Source organism: Schistocerca piceifrons, chromosome 5 (genome assembly GCF_021461385.2).
Source record: "Schistocerca piceifrons isolate TAMUIC-IGC-003096 chromosome 5, iqSchPice1.1, whole genome shotgun sequence".
In the NCBI taxonomy this organism is placed as follows: domain Eukaryota; kingdom Metazoa; phylum Arthropoda; class Insecta; order Orthoptera; family Acrididae; genus Schistocerca; species Schistocerca piceifrons.
In genome coordinates, this window is record NC_060142.1 from 665,199,941 (window position 1) to 665,213,334 (window position 13,394).

Sequence of the window (13,394 nt, forward strand, 5' to 3'; positions counted from 1 at the left end):
GCTGCATACATATCTCCTTTTTGATTTAGAACTGAGGTATTCAGCAAGCTTTTTGGGTATTTCTGAAAACTATATTTTGCTGAGGTGGCAAGATTTTTTTTCATACTTGGATATTGTTTAATAGTATGGGGTTTTTGGTTTAACACAAATAGCAACTGCAGTGTTAGACACTGAGAAATATTAAGTGCACCAAACAGTTGCAAGTTAGTTAAATTTGTGACTGTAATATGTTTACAGTTAGCTCCTGTCCCGTCTGACTTTGTATCTGACCCTATACCTTACAAATAACATGCTACATTGCAGAAAGTATCAGGCACCACCAAAACACTCCCTCCACCCCTGCCCCACCCATTTTTCATTTGCAAATGGTGCATGGGCAAAATTAGTTCATAATCTTCCATATAAGCAAGACCTTTAAGTTACCTTCTTTTTTCTTTTACTATCATGGTTCCTTTTCCTTTGCGGGGAGGGGGGGGCATTGTTGTATTGCTTAACTTATCTTTTGAGTTGTGGAATAGCTACTTTAATCAGTATCACAAGGCCTCCAGAGATCTAACAATTACCACAGTAGAGATTATAAAAAAAAATCTTATCTGTAGGAAGAATCATCTGACTGTGGATGATGCCTGTCGAATTATTAGAGAAAGTTGAAAGTATTGCTTTTGGACTAACATTTTACTTTTTGTGTGTTTTGTCATTCGAGGATGTGACTGAACGGTGGCTGACATTGTTATTTCACACATTGGGGCCGGGAAATGGATAAATGCATTTCATTTGTCGTGAATTAAAAAGCAATGCTTCAGTAGTATGTATAATTAGCAAACATCAATTTTTGTGGTATATGTCATTGAGAAATTAATATTTTCATGTGATTGCCTAATGAGTGAACTCCACTGTAATAAATAGTCTACTGGTTATATATTTTTGTGAGGCAACTTACAAAATTTTTTTATGAACCCCAAAAAGTTTTACATTTGAATGAACACATTGCAGTTTATCTTCTTAGTCCTATTTTATCATGTGGAAGCACACAATTTCACAGATGCTATTTCTAGGTCTGCACTGCTCTCCAGCAAAGACTGCCAATATGCACCACTAGGCTGAAACACTTAGATTACAATTGTTGATTAGCAACAGAAATGATCTGTGCTACTGTCATGTCAGTTGCTGATTTCTTTCACTTGAATTATTTTTTTGTATCATGTACTACAGTTATTTTGTGGGTTATATTATTAGCTGTCAGAAACTGTTCTCAATAGACTGCGGGCATATAATATGGAAACCAGATGTTATCAATTAACATACTTTGTATTTACTATCCGTTTTGATCCATTATCTACATTAATACCACATTGGGCATGCATTGTTAGAGGCAACTAATCTCTCCATTTCCACATACAGGTAGGAAGTGAGTTGTGTACTATTAAGAAAAAGGATATTGATGTTTCTTCAAGAAGAGTGAGTTGTGCTGTGAAAATGTGTTTTGTAGCTAATTTTTACTAGTATGATGTGCAGCAGTTTGTTTCAACAGTCTCTGTTTTTAATATAAATAACATAAAAGTCAATCAGATGACAAAAAATTTGGTATTTGTTGGCTGAATTTAATGAAAATGTCGAGTATTGATGGCGTATGAAATGTGAAGGGATGACAGATAACTACTCATACAACAATAGTTGACATAAAATACACAGCACTGAATGTGTACCTTTTTGTAATTATTTTTCAAAATAAATGTCATCTATCTGATGAATGGTACCTGTTATCCTTCCTTATTGAATGTTTTTCTCCGTTTAGAATGACTAAGGTTGTTGTAGTTTGCTATTATTGTGATGTAAAATGAATATCAGTTGGTAACTAACATAGTACATATTGTACTGATTGACAGCGATGTACCTTTGGAAGAAAATTGTTTGGTTTTCTCCATGAATAGTCTACTGAGTTAGGATGTCAATGATTGTGTATTCATGAAAGAGTGAAGTCTTGTTCCTCGGAGGAGTTTAAATTGCTGGTCAGTTCTGTCATATTGTTTCCATTCTTTTGTATTAATACAGAGTATGGATGAAGGTGAGTTCAAATTAAAAAGAAAATCTGCTGATTGAAATGAATATTGAAGGTGTTTAAAGTCCACGGTTACAGCTGGAAAATGGTGTGTACAAGCTATTGAAATTACCAATACAAGACAAGTGTTTGATCAGACATGAACCAACATTGTAAGTCTTATAAAGTAATGCTGGAGACATAATCATCAAAAATCTGTTGATATGAGTGCTACTTAGTAACAATATGTGGATGATGGCTTCCAGAATTTATTGCTGTTACAACTGCAAAAATGTAATGATTGGCCCAGTAATGGGTGAAATCTACAGCTCAGTGTGGAACCAGAGTGGCAGTGGCCTTCTCTTGCATGTTTTATTGTAGCAAGGAGGTATAACTTTCCATATGCTGGGAAGTGAATTCTTTAAAATAAATGTAAAGTTTGGATTATCTGTAAGTGCTGCTGTTTTTCATGTGTGTAGTCAGCATGTCTTAAATCTCTTTTTTCAAGTGTTTTTACACTCTAATAGCTATTTTATTGCTATATTTACATGACATGTTTGGTGAACAAGAATGAAGTAATAACTTTTTTATTTCAGTGGCTGTTATCTCAGATGATTAATACTTTTGACGATGTGAAATTTGAAGCTGCAAGTGTGTTAGCGGAGTTATATGAACAATTACAACAATCAAATTTATCAAAACCCATCCTTAGGAAAGCCATAGAGCTATCGCAGCATAGTGTGTACTGGCACTGTAGACTGATATTTCAACTAGCGGTAAGTCTTTGTTTTTTATGATTACATTAGTGCGTAGCTTTATATAGTTTGTCGCAATTCTGTGGACAGTTGTAGATTATTGCTGAGGCCCTCTAGAATTATCAACTTAACCACCTGTTATGAGTAAATGCTGCAGTCCTCGAGAGCCTCAGCCATACTGACTGTCACAAAGTCGGAAATAGTTATGTATTAATGTCACTGGGTTATGTAGATATCCATATTATCTGTTAAGGCCAATGGGGACCATGCAGGGAGTTGTTGCAGTTCTTCTGCACCAAAAATTTGTTCATTTTTTATGAATGAATTTGCTTCCACTCCAATGTCCTCAGTGTACTATGTTGCCTTTTTGGTTATTCATCATAATTTGTCCCATTTATCTATTTCTCTAGCTTATTATTCCATGGTTTTGTACTTTGTACTACTTTCAGTTTTTACTTTCCTCTGCATCTGTGATGTGACATTATAATACATTAAGTCATAAAGTACTTTGGAATGAATGGCAGCCATGCTGTAAGGAGAATGACAGTACTTGGCAACAGAGGGACAAGGTGGTATGTAGTGATAGGAATAGCAGATTATGTTCTAATGGAAGTTTAGTTTGAAAGAGGAAACATCGAAAGTCAATTTTGTTGAGACTGGGAACTAATAAAAATCTTTATAACAAGGCTTTGGTAACTTAGTGATATTGGTATTTCAATATTTTAGGATGTCCAAGATTGCATCTTGGTATAATCACCACTAAAACTAATGGCTTTAGATAGGTTATGTGTGGTTCAAAGCTAATAGATTGCTGTTGGGTCGAGCAGTCAAGCAATTGCTCCACGGTTTTGTTCAGGACTTGGCTTGTTTTGGATGTATTGCTTGTGCTATTGCTATCCTGCTGATAACCATGCCACATTTGCAGGTAGCACATCTGAAACATTTTGTGGTAGGTAACAGCTGATCATCCACAAAAAATGAAAGACTTTGATTGACATACATTTATTTGATTGACCCATAGTGATGAAAATATTGTATTGGTTTGCAAAGATAGGCATTTGCAGTTGTTGCTCCGAAACTGCATACAAAATACAAAAGGTGTCTACAGCCTATAAATTTAGTTTGGTATACAAATATGGTAAAACATGGAGACAGATGGTTAGCCAGTACTTATTTTCAGAAGGTGCCTTGTTTAGTACTACAGATAGAAACAAAGTAGGAAATAGTATCCTAGCAGGAAGGTAAGAGAGATCGGTTCTGGAAGGCTGGAAAAGGGACATGGTGAGGCCACTCAAACCATAGATTGAGAGGGTTCTGTTTGAGGGAATGACAGGAGGCAAAGGTCTCAAGACCCCAAGCAATCCCTCTGTGTCCATGTACGTGTATGAATTGTAGTTGTGGTATTTTCAGTTTTGAACTGTAAGTTGTGGTTGTGTCTTAAGTTCGAAGGCTAATTTGATGCAGCTCTCTACATGAGACAAGCCTGTGCAAGCCTCTTTGTATCTGTGTACTTGCTACAACCTGAACTCATCTGAATCTGCTTAGTGTAGTCAAGTCTGGGCCTCACTTTACAATTCCTTCCCCCTACCCCTCTCTGTACTTCCTTCTGTTATCAAACTGACAGTCCCTTGGTGCCTCTTGATGTGTTTAATTAACTGGTCCTTTCTTTCAGTGAAGCTGTGCCAGAAGTTTCTTTTTGCCCAGTTTGATTCACTGCATCTTTATTTGTTACTTGCTCCACCGATCTAATCTTCAGCATTCTTCTTTAGCATCATAGTTGAAAAGCTTCAGACCTCTTCTTTGTGAACTGCTTATTGTGTATATTTCCTTTCCACACAGGGCTACACTCCAGACAAATACTTTCAGAAAAGATTTCTTAATGCATAACTTCATATCAGATGTCAACAAATCTCTCCTTTTAAGGAATGCTTTGCTTGTCATGTGAAAACACAATTTATTTGAAACAACATAATCATGAACTGCGAAGAACGTCTGTGTATTTCGTTTGAAGTTTGTACACAATGTGAATAATCAAAGAGTTTCCACTACATGTAAAATGTAGCACACAATTTGCTACCCACATCACCCCCTAAATGTCAGTGATAATTAGTGTTTGAGCATACACGGCGCCCAGGACGAGTTGTCACTGAATGTTTACTTTGAAACACAGGTTGTGCTGGTGGATGTTGGGGCAAGGAACAGTATACCACATGACAATGTAGCTGATAGGGTGTTTCTGCCGTGCCTGCCTGTGGCATTCACTTCATGATGTGCATAGATTTAGCATTGATTTTCGTCTTAGTTTACGTATAATGAATTTACTTAGCCACTGTAATATCCATTATGGATGGCATAAAGCAAACACAACAGTATTACATTAAGAAGCAACAGAGATAGTTTTCTGATTTTATAAATCATACCCTAGTGAGTGTTCTGCTGTGGTGTCCCAGTACTGTATATATGGATCATCATATACTGGTTAGAGAGGTATTTGAATGGCATCTTATCAGCCAAAAACTTGTTTGCAGGACTGTAAGTCGTAGAAAATAAGTTGTTGCTATATAGCCAGAAGGACTTTTCAAGCATGTGACGTTAGATGATGTACGATATCTGGGGCTTCTATAGTATTCTTTGATGTGTTAGTGAAGAATTCTCCAGGCAGTCTGAATGTTTGCACTTACAGTAATTCAGCGATTGCCTCACAGAGATTTTCTTTGAAAGGTGTTTGGAGGCATTGTGGGGTAATAGTGAGGCTTTCAGTCCAATACTCTGTTGCATGGCATCTGAGTAATGCCTTCAATTGTTGGCAGAGTCATTCCAAGAGACCATTAGCAGCAGGGTGGCAGGCACAGTTTCAAATTCAGTTCATACCAAGCAATTTTGAAAGGGCTTTAAAGGCCCGAATTGTTTGCCCTGGTCAGTAGTGTCACAAGGGGAAATACCAAAGTGAGCAATCCACTTGTGAGAGAAGGTTGTGTTTTCACTTGCTGCTGTTGCCTCTTTCATTGGATAAGCTTCAGGTCAGTGAGAGAAATGGTGAATCACTATCAGGCAGTATTTATATTCTTCTGGTAAAGGTCCAGTACTGCCAGTGTGGTCATGCTCAAATCATTGTCTCGATGAGGTGAAAGTACCGACTGGCACCGAAGTTATTTTGTCATGCTGACAAGCATTGCACTAGTGACATTTACCTTTCTAGATATTTGGTCAAGCAAATGCCTTTTCCACTAGTCATACATTAGTTCTTACTCCTGGATGGGAGAGGCTGTGAAAGGAGGACATTCTTTGATTGCAGATATGTACTGTAAGAAACAGTTGCTCTTGTAACACTGATATGGCGTAGTTCACATATTGTAGTGGGTAGTGGAAAATGAGAAATAGCTGCAACTCCGTCATGAGGTGGGAGGATTCTTTGTGCAGTGATAAGGTACCTTAAACTTTTTACTTCTGTCATTCCAAAGGTACGTTTTAATAGGTTAATCACTGATAGGAATGTTGTAACTGAATGTTACTATCAATTCAGCGGAAACAGCCACCATAGCAGAAACTGAGTTTGCTAATGTAGTTCAATAAATGTGGCATGCCATAACCACCAAGTTAAACACTTATGAAGTCAGAATGTTGTCTTCTCAGTGGCCGTTATCAAACTGTACGGCATCCTGGTGGACATGGTGTGCAAGCAGAAAGTGGTCCGAATTTGTGGGCGCCATTGAGAGGCTGCTGTTCAGAACGATGACCCTGACATTTGCCCCATCACCACGGATAACCTGCAGGAAGCCACAGTAAGGAGACGGCTGGTCAAGTGTTTGCCATTTTGACATCCATAGGCTGGTCTGAGATACGAAGTGTGATGTCAACTTCCATTAGTTCATTGCTGGCTGGATGCAGCTGGCCCCTACTGCTGCAGATGCTGGTGGGGACGGCTTTCAGCTGCATCACAAGGTCCCTCAAGCAGCTGGTTGCATGTAGGTCTTCTGCCTCTGTAAAAGAAAATAGCCCAGGACTTCTGCTTATATGCATGTGAGTGCGGTGCGACCTGCTATGATTTTACTGCACTGCACATAGTGATACCATGTGAACATTTAATTGTGAACATAACATCGCTTATATATTGAAATGAGTACCAGATCGTTCAGTTAAAAAAAAGTCTCGGTTTGTGGATGCATGAGTGACTTTAAAATTGACATTAATCTTTGATATAGTCTTCCATAGAATTTCTGTGCAGGAGACTGAGCATTGTGTGGAGGAAGATAAATCAAGCAGTGTCTCTTATTATTTTGGTGAACCAACTTAACCTTGTGTGACTTAAGATTTCGTATGAATCTTTCAGCAAGTTCGTTGGCCTCAGGATGAAATAGTGCAGTCCTGAAGTGTGAAATGCATTAGTTTCATAAAATAGTTTAAATTCCCGATAAGAAAATTGTGAGCCATTGTCAGTGACAATAGATTTTGGTAATACTTCACTAGAGAAGACCTTTGACAAAGCCCGAATAGTTTTTGTGGACTGTATGATGTCTGTATCACAGAGGGAAGTTTGGAGAAAGCATTGATGAGGATGAGCATGAACCAGTAGCTTCTGGGAAATGCTCCTGCAAAATCAATATTCAAACATCACCAGATGCCCAGGGTTCTGATGCCTGTAACCACGGAAACTATTGTCGAGGGGATTGGACTGGTATTATTGATGTAAGCAGCATTTAGCCAACATAATTTCAATGTTTTTGGGAAAAACTACATTTTGTCTGTGGAGTTCGTGATTGATTCTTTTGTAAATTTTTTTGTTTATTTATGGACGCAATCACGTGTTTATGACACAGTCATAACCATGTGATTGCGTCCATAAACAAACAAAAAAATTTACGTGATTTCAATGTCTTCATTAGCATTTTTCCAGGAGCAGTGCTCGGTATGAACTACGCTCCAGTTGCATTGCTGTACTGTCTGCAGTACCTTCAATTTAAGACCACAGAGATAACCATTCGTGTCTTCCCTGACTGTGAATGTGCCAGAATCACACCTTTGTCCACTGTAAGTGCATGCCTAATATTCCAGTAGGATTGGCTCTGGTTGATTAAGGAATTTCTTATCATTAGGCCTCTCTGTTTGAATATACGGTTTAATATTAGACAAAAGAGGATATTTAGGCACATGTTTGGAAGTTAAATTTGAGTTAACTGGTACCATAATTGCATTGAAAAATTTTCATTTTAGCTTTCAGACTTCTCTTTCTTCCTGTCTGTTGTGTTATTCATCTGATAGTGTACTGAGACTGTTTTCTTAGTTCTGTGTAGCACTTCTCGTTCTATTCTTCCATTACTACTTAATTTGAAGCCAAGATATTTAAAACTGTCTACTTTTCTAAGAGGCTTTCTGTTAAGAGTATATGTTGTTCTTCCTGTCTGTTCTGTTTCAGAACCCACATTACTTGGCTTTTATGTGCATTCCTTCTTCTTCAGTCCTTCTTACCATTCCACTAAGGCCTGTTGGAACGGTTGTGGTGTGTCACCCACCAATACTGTGTCTTCTGCATAGAGCAATGTTCCCAGATAGACTGCTCATAGCCTCCACATTTCAAGCTGTGTTCTGTTGGTTCACTTCTTGCATGTTTTTGTTACTTCATCTGAAAAAATTAATAGAGAGTAAGAAGCTGAGCTCATCACCTTGCTTGATTCCTTTCTCCATTGGGAATTCTCCTTATCTTTCACTGTCAATACAATCATACCCACCAGTTGTTCATACGACCTCTTCACAGCATTCAGCCATTTCAGTGGCACTTTCTTTGCTACCAATGCTTCCCACACTTACTGCCTTGACATGGCATCAGATGCTGCTTTAAGATTGAGGAATGCGAGATAAAGGTCTCTGTTCTTGTCTGTTCTCTTCTCCAAGATCGTTGTTATAGTGTACATGTGGTTCTGCTTTCTCCCCTATTCCTTTTCCACCACCATTTTCAACTACCTCTCCAATATACGAGTATGTATTTTGTAGACTAATGATAATACACAGATAGCCCTGAGTTGAAAGAAATGCACTAGTCTTCATTGCATTTTAAATTGGATGCTTGTAGAATTTTGAAAGCAGATTCCAAACTCTGTAGGAATTCCTGTGGAGTTGTGGCTGAGACAGTTGTCTCAAGGTAGTTCACAGCATTTGGAGCTTTCCAAATTAATTGTTCTAAATAGTGCTGGAACAAGCTTGGTGGCTGGCTATGCAGAAGTACAACTTTTATTGTGTCTTGGTGATTCAGATTCCCTGCATATTGATAGGGAGAACAAGTCAGAGATTCTTGGGCTTCAGGCAATAGCTGCAGCTTGTAACTGTGGGAAGTCCAGCAGCTGCAGCAAGAATGTCATGTGGCACTGGATTCTGATGAGTGTTTACTGCTGAATACAGCAGCTCGGCTATTGCTAGCCAGTCTCTTGCTAGTCACTGAAAACGTTAGTTGCACGCTATTGAATGATAGAGATTTAACCTTGGCTGATTCACGTTTGTGATTTGGATCGATCCCTGGATTGTTATATGTGCTTAAGATGGCTTTGCTATGCTCTGAACTTGTTTTGGTTGTTCATTCATGAGCAGTCACAGTTTATTTCCATTGATCTCGATGTTACCACCAGTGCGAGTTGTTATAAACTGAGCTCTACCTACACAGAATAGGATAGCAGAGAACCTCTTCTAACAGTAGAGACCAAATTAAGTAACCACTGTGCTAGATTCTACGTGGGCATGACAACCAACAAGCTGTCTGTCCGCATGACTTGCCACCAAAACAGTGGCCAAGAAACAGCTGGACCACCCTGTTGCTGAGCACACCGCCCAACAAGATGTCCTTCATTTCAATGACTGCTTCACAATCTGTGCCATCTGGATCCTTCTCACCAACACCAGATTTTCTGAATTGCACAGGTGGGAACTCTCCCTGCAATATATCCTATGTTCCCATAACCCTCCTGGTCTCAACCTTCGTTAGTCATTGCCCTTCCCCATCTAACCCCTTCCCTGTTCCCATTCCAGCACTACGCAGCCCTCTAGTCCATCAACGCACCCAGTCTTTTTACTTCTCTCCTTTTCCGCTACCCCACCCCCCTTCCCCCGCCCTCTGTCTAACCACCTGGCTGCACCTAACTGCCCCACTCTCCATTTCATCCCTGCATGCCCCCAGCAGCACTTTACCATCCCCTACCCCACCCTGCTATCCTTCCCCCTCCCTGCCCCAGCCTCCTCCAATCTCCACCCAGTTGCCTCTTCCATAATCCCTGCTGCTCACAGTCTGGTTCCAGCTGCCAGAGACTGTGTCATGTATGTGTCAGTTGTGTTTGCTTGAGTGTGTGCATGTGTGTATGTTGTCTAATTTTGACAACGGCCTTGTTGGCCAAAAGCTAATTGTGTGACAGTTTTTTTGTCGTGCCTTTCTTTAACTCAGCATCTCCGCTATGTGGTGAGTAGCAAATATCCTTTTCACTATATTGTTGCATTCCATCCAGGATTTTCCATTGTTTGATTTGGCAGCAGCAACATAGATTTGTGGGTCAAAATATTTTCCAAACATTCCTTTGATGTCAGAACAAGATAGGGTCACAGGTTCACATGTAGGTGACAATTTCTGAAGAAGTTGAAATGCAATAGGGCTTGCATATGCTAATAAAACTGTTCTTTGATCCACATCACTTCAAATCTAATGTATGAGTAGAGCTGTCTCAGGTGCTGGATATGGTTGTTTCAGGCCTCAGCTTTCTGATCAAATGCCAGAAAGGCTGGCAGCAGAATATTGAATTGCTTGGCCACCACCCTTGTTCTTTTGAAGTCTGGTTGACTGCGGAACCATGAACTCCTGTGTTGCTGGCATGTGTTGTAGCATGGGCTGTAGGAGGGGTTCCAGTTGGGCCATGCCATGCTCAGAACAGTTTACAAAGTTAACAAATATCTCCTGGAAAGAAAATGGATTAGCAATTTTAGAATCTAACAATCACAGAAAAAGAAACCACATAGTGTGTCACAAAAATCAAAGTAATGAATCAAGCAGTGGGAAGTCCAGGTTGAAATATTAATAATATTATGAAAAGGATAGATTTGTACTTACCATGTCTTGAGTGGCTGACAGGCACAGTGAAATGACTGTTACACATTGAGCTTTAGGCGAAAGCCTCCTTCAGAAAAGAAAACTTCCGCACAAGCAAGCACACCTCACACGCACAAGTGCTATTTCCGGCCACTCTGGCTGGAATGCAGCTGTTGTCTTGAATGAAAGCAGCAGTCCAGCGTGCAGCGGGAAAAGCAGGGTACAGTTGGAGGGGGGGGGGGGGGGAAGAAGGGCGCTGTCTGGTGGAGTGTGGTGCTGGGAGTAGATGGTGGCAGGACAAGGCTGCCAGGTGCGGTGGTGGGAGGCTGTGGGGGAGGAAGGGAGGCAGATAGGGTGTGGAAAAGGTGAGGTGCAGAGAAGGATAAAAGACTGTAGGGTGCATTGGCAGAGAGCAGCACACAATGAAGGTGAGGAGACGTGAATTGGGAGGAGGTGATAGGACAGAGGGGTCACGTACTGTTGGGTGGAGGTTGTGGGGACAGTAGGTTACCATACATTTAGGTTAGGATGATTTTGGGGGCAGGGAATGTATTCAAGGATGACTCCCACCTGTGCAATTCAGAAAAGTTGGTGGTGGAGGGGAGGATCCAGTTGGCCCAGTTGTGAAGCAGCAATTGAAATAGTTGGTAGTCATACCAATATAAAAAGCTGTGCAATGACTACTGAAGGGCTGGTATACGACTTGGCTGTTCTCACAGGTGACCTTGAAAGGGTCTCCCACAGGGCTATTGAACCCTGTGGCAAGGGGTTCGGTGTGGGAGTGGCATAAGGATGGAGTAGTGTGTTGTGGAGTTTGGGTGGCTGAGAGAATAGAAATTAAGGAGGGATGGGAAGGGTCTTGGTTAGGTTATCCCTTGTTTCAGGACACAGATAATCAAAGCCTTTAAGGAGGATGTGGTTCTGTTGTTCCAGTCTGGGTTGTATTGGGTGTCAAAGGGTCACTACTTTGGTGCTGGTTCTTTGTGACAGTACTAGTATTTGGCAGTGTGTGGTGATATGGCGTGGGAACGCTATTGGAAGACTAGTTCTGGGGGATAGAATCTGCCCTACCTCCAGCGTACTGGGCAAGGGAATTCTTTTCACTGCAGGTGCACCATTCCTGAGTGGGCAGGCAGTATGGAAGGGATTTTTTTTTTGATGTGGAAGGGATGGCAGCTGTCAAAGTGCAGGTATTTTTGTTGGGTAGTGGGTTTAATATGGACGGAGGTGGGGAATGGAGCCATCAGAGAGGAGGCAGTCAACATCTGGAAAGGTAGCACACTGGGTTGAGGAGGACCAGGAAATGCGGACGAGATAGATGATGTTGAGGTTATGAAGGAATGAAGGTAGTGTGTCCTGGCCCTGAGTCCAGGTCAAGAAGATATCATCTATGAACCTAGACCAGACCCGGTGTTTTGGGAGGCTAGGAAGGTTTTCTTTAGATGGCTCATACACAGGTTGGAACAGGAAGATGCTCTGCAGTGCCCATGGCTGTGCTGCAGATTTGTTTGTGTACCTCGCTTTGATAGGTGTAGTTGTATGCCAGGATAAAGTTGGTAAAATGGTGTTAATGTTTGCAGCCATTTTTCTCAATTGCTAATATTAATTTCAATTATGTTTTGTCATAAAGATGAGAGAACTTCTGTCTTTTGCACTGAAATTGATTCTTGAATACCAGACAATTGTTGCCTACTCAAGTTAGGGATCTTCAGTGGTCCGTATGGTAAGGTGTGTGATGACAGTGGTAGTGGGTTTGGAGTGTGAAGGACATTGGGAGAGATAGTGTTCACTAGCAGCAAGACCATGGGCATGAGGGATGTTGATGTATAAGGAAATGGTGTCACAGAGATAAGTAGGGATTTAGGAGGTAAAGGAATGGGGATGGTGGAGGGTTGGTGAAGGAAGTGGTGGTATCTTTGATGTGGGAAGTTAGATTTCGGACAAGTGGTTGGAGGTGTTGGTCAATGATGGCCAAAATTCTTTCAGTGGGGACCAGTACCCAGCTACAATGGGGTGTCCAGGATTGTCGGATTTGTGGATTTTGGGGAACATGTAAATGGTGCGTGTTTCAGGATGTCATAGGGGGAGGAGGGAAATGCATTCAGGGGAGAGGTTCTGGGAGGGGCCTAAGGTGTTAAGCAAGAATTGGAGGTTATGTTGGTTTCTGGGATGGGATCACTCTGGCAGAGTTCTTAGGTGGAGGAGTCAGACAATTGGCAGAGGCCTTCCGCCAGATAGTCATTGTGATTCGTAATGACAGGGTGGACTTTTTGTCTGCAGGTTGGATGATTAGGTCAGGATCTCAAAGCAAAGGCCGTCACAGACAGGCACTAGCCACGTACCTAGTCCACTAACAGATTTCCCATGCCATATCCCCACGCACCCTCAATCTTCCCACCTTCCCCAAGAACCAGTTACAAATGAGTGCCCTCTTTGTCACCCAATACCACCCCGTACTGGAATTATTGAACCACATCTACGTCTACAGTTACATGGATACTCTGCAAATCACATTTAAGTGCCTGGCAGAGGGTTCATCGAA

General features: G+C 41.0%; 1 protein-coding gene across 1 annotated transcript in view; it reads left to right on the plus strand.

Moving 5' to 3' along the window:
* The window catches only part of LOC124798568 (MAU2 chromatid cohesion factor homolog), a 207,370-nt gene that overhangs the window by 1,306 nt on the left and 192,670 nt on the right, over positions 1–13,394 (plus strand). The window contains exon 2 of the mRNA XM_047262030.1: positions 2,635–2,814. Coding sequence (XP_047117986.1) covers positions 2,635–2,814 — 180 coding nt within the window. The remainder of the gene's footprint in view (positions 1–2,634; positions 2,815–13,394) is intronic.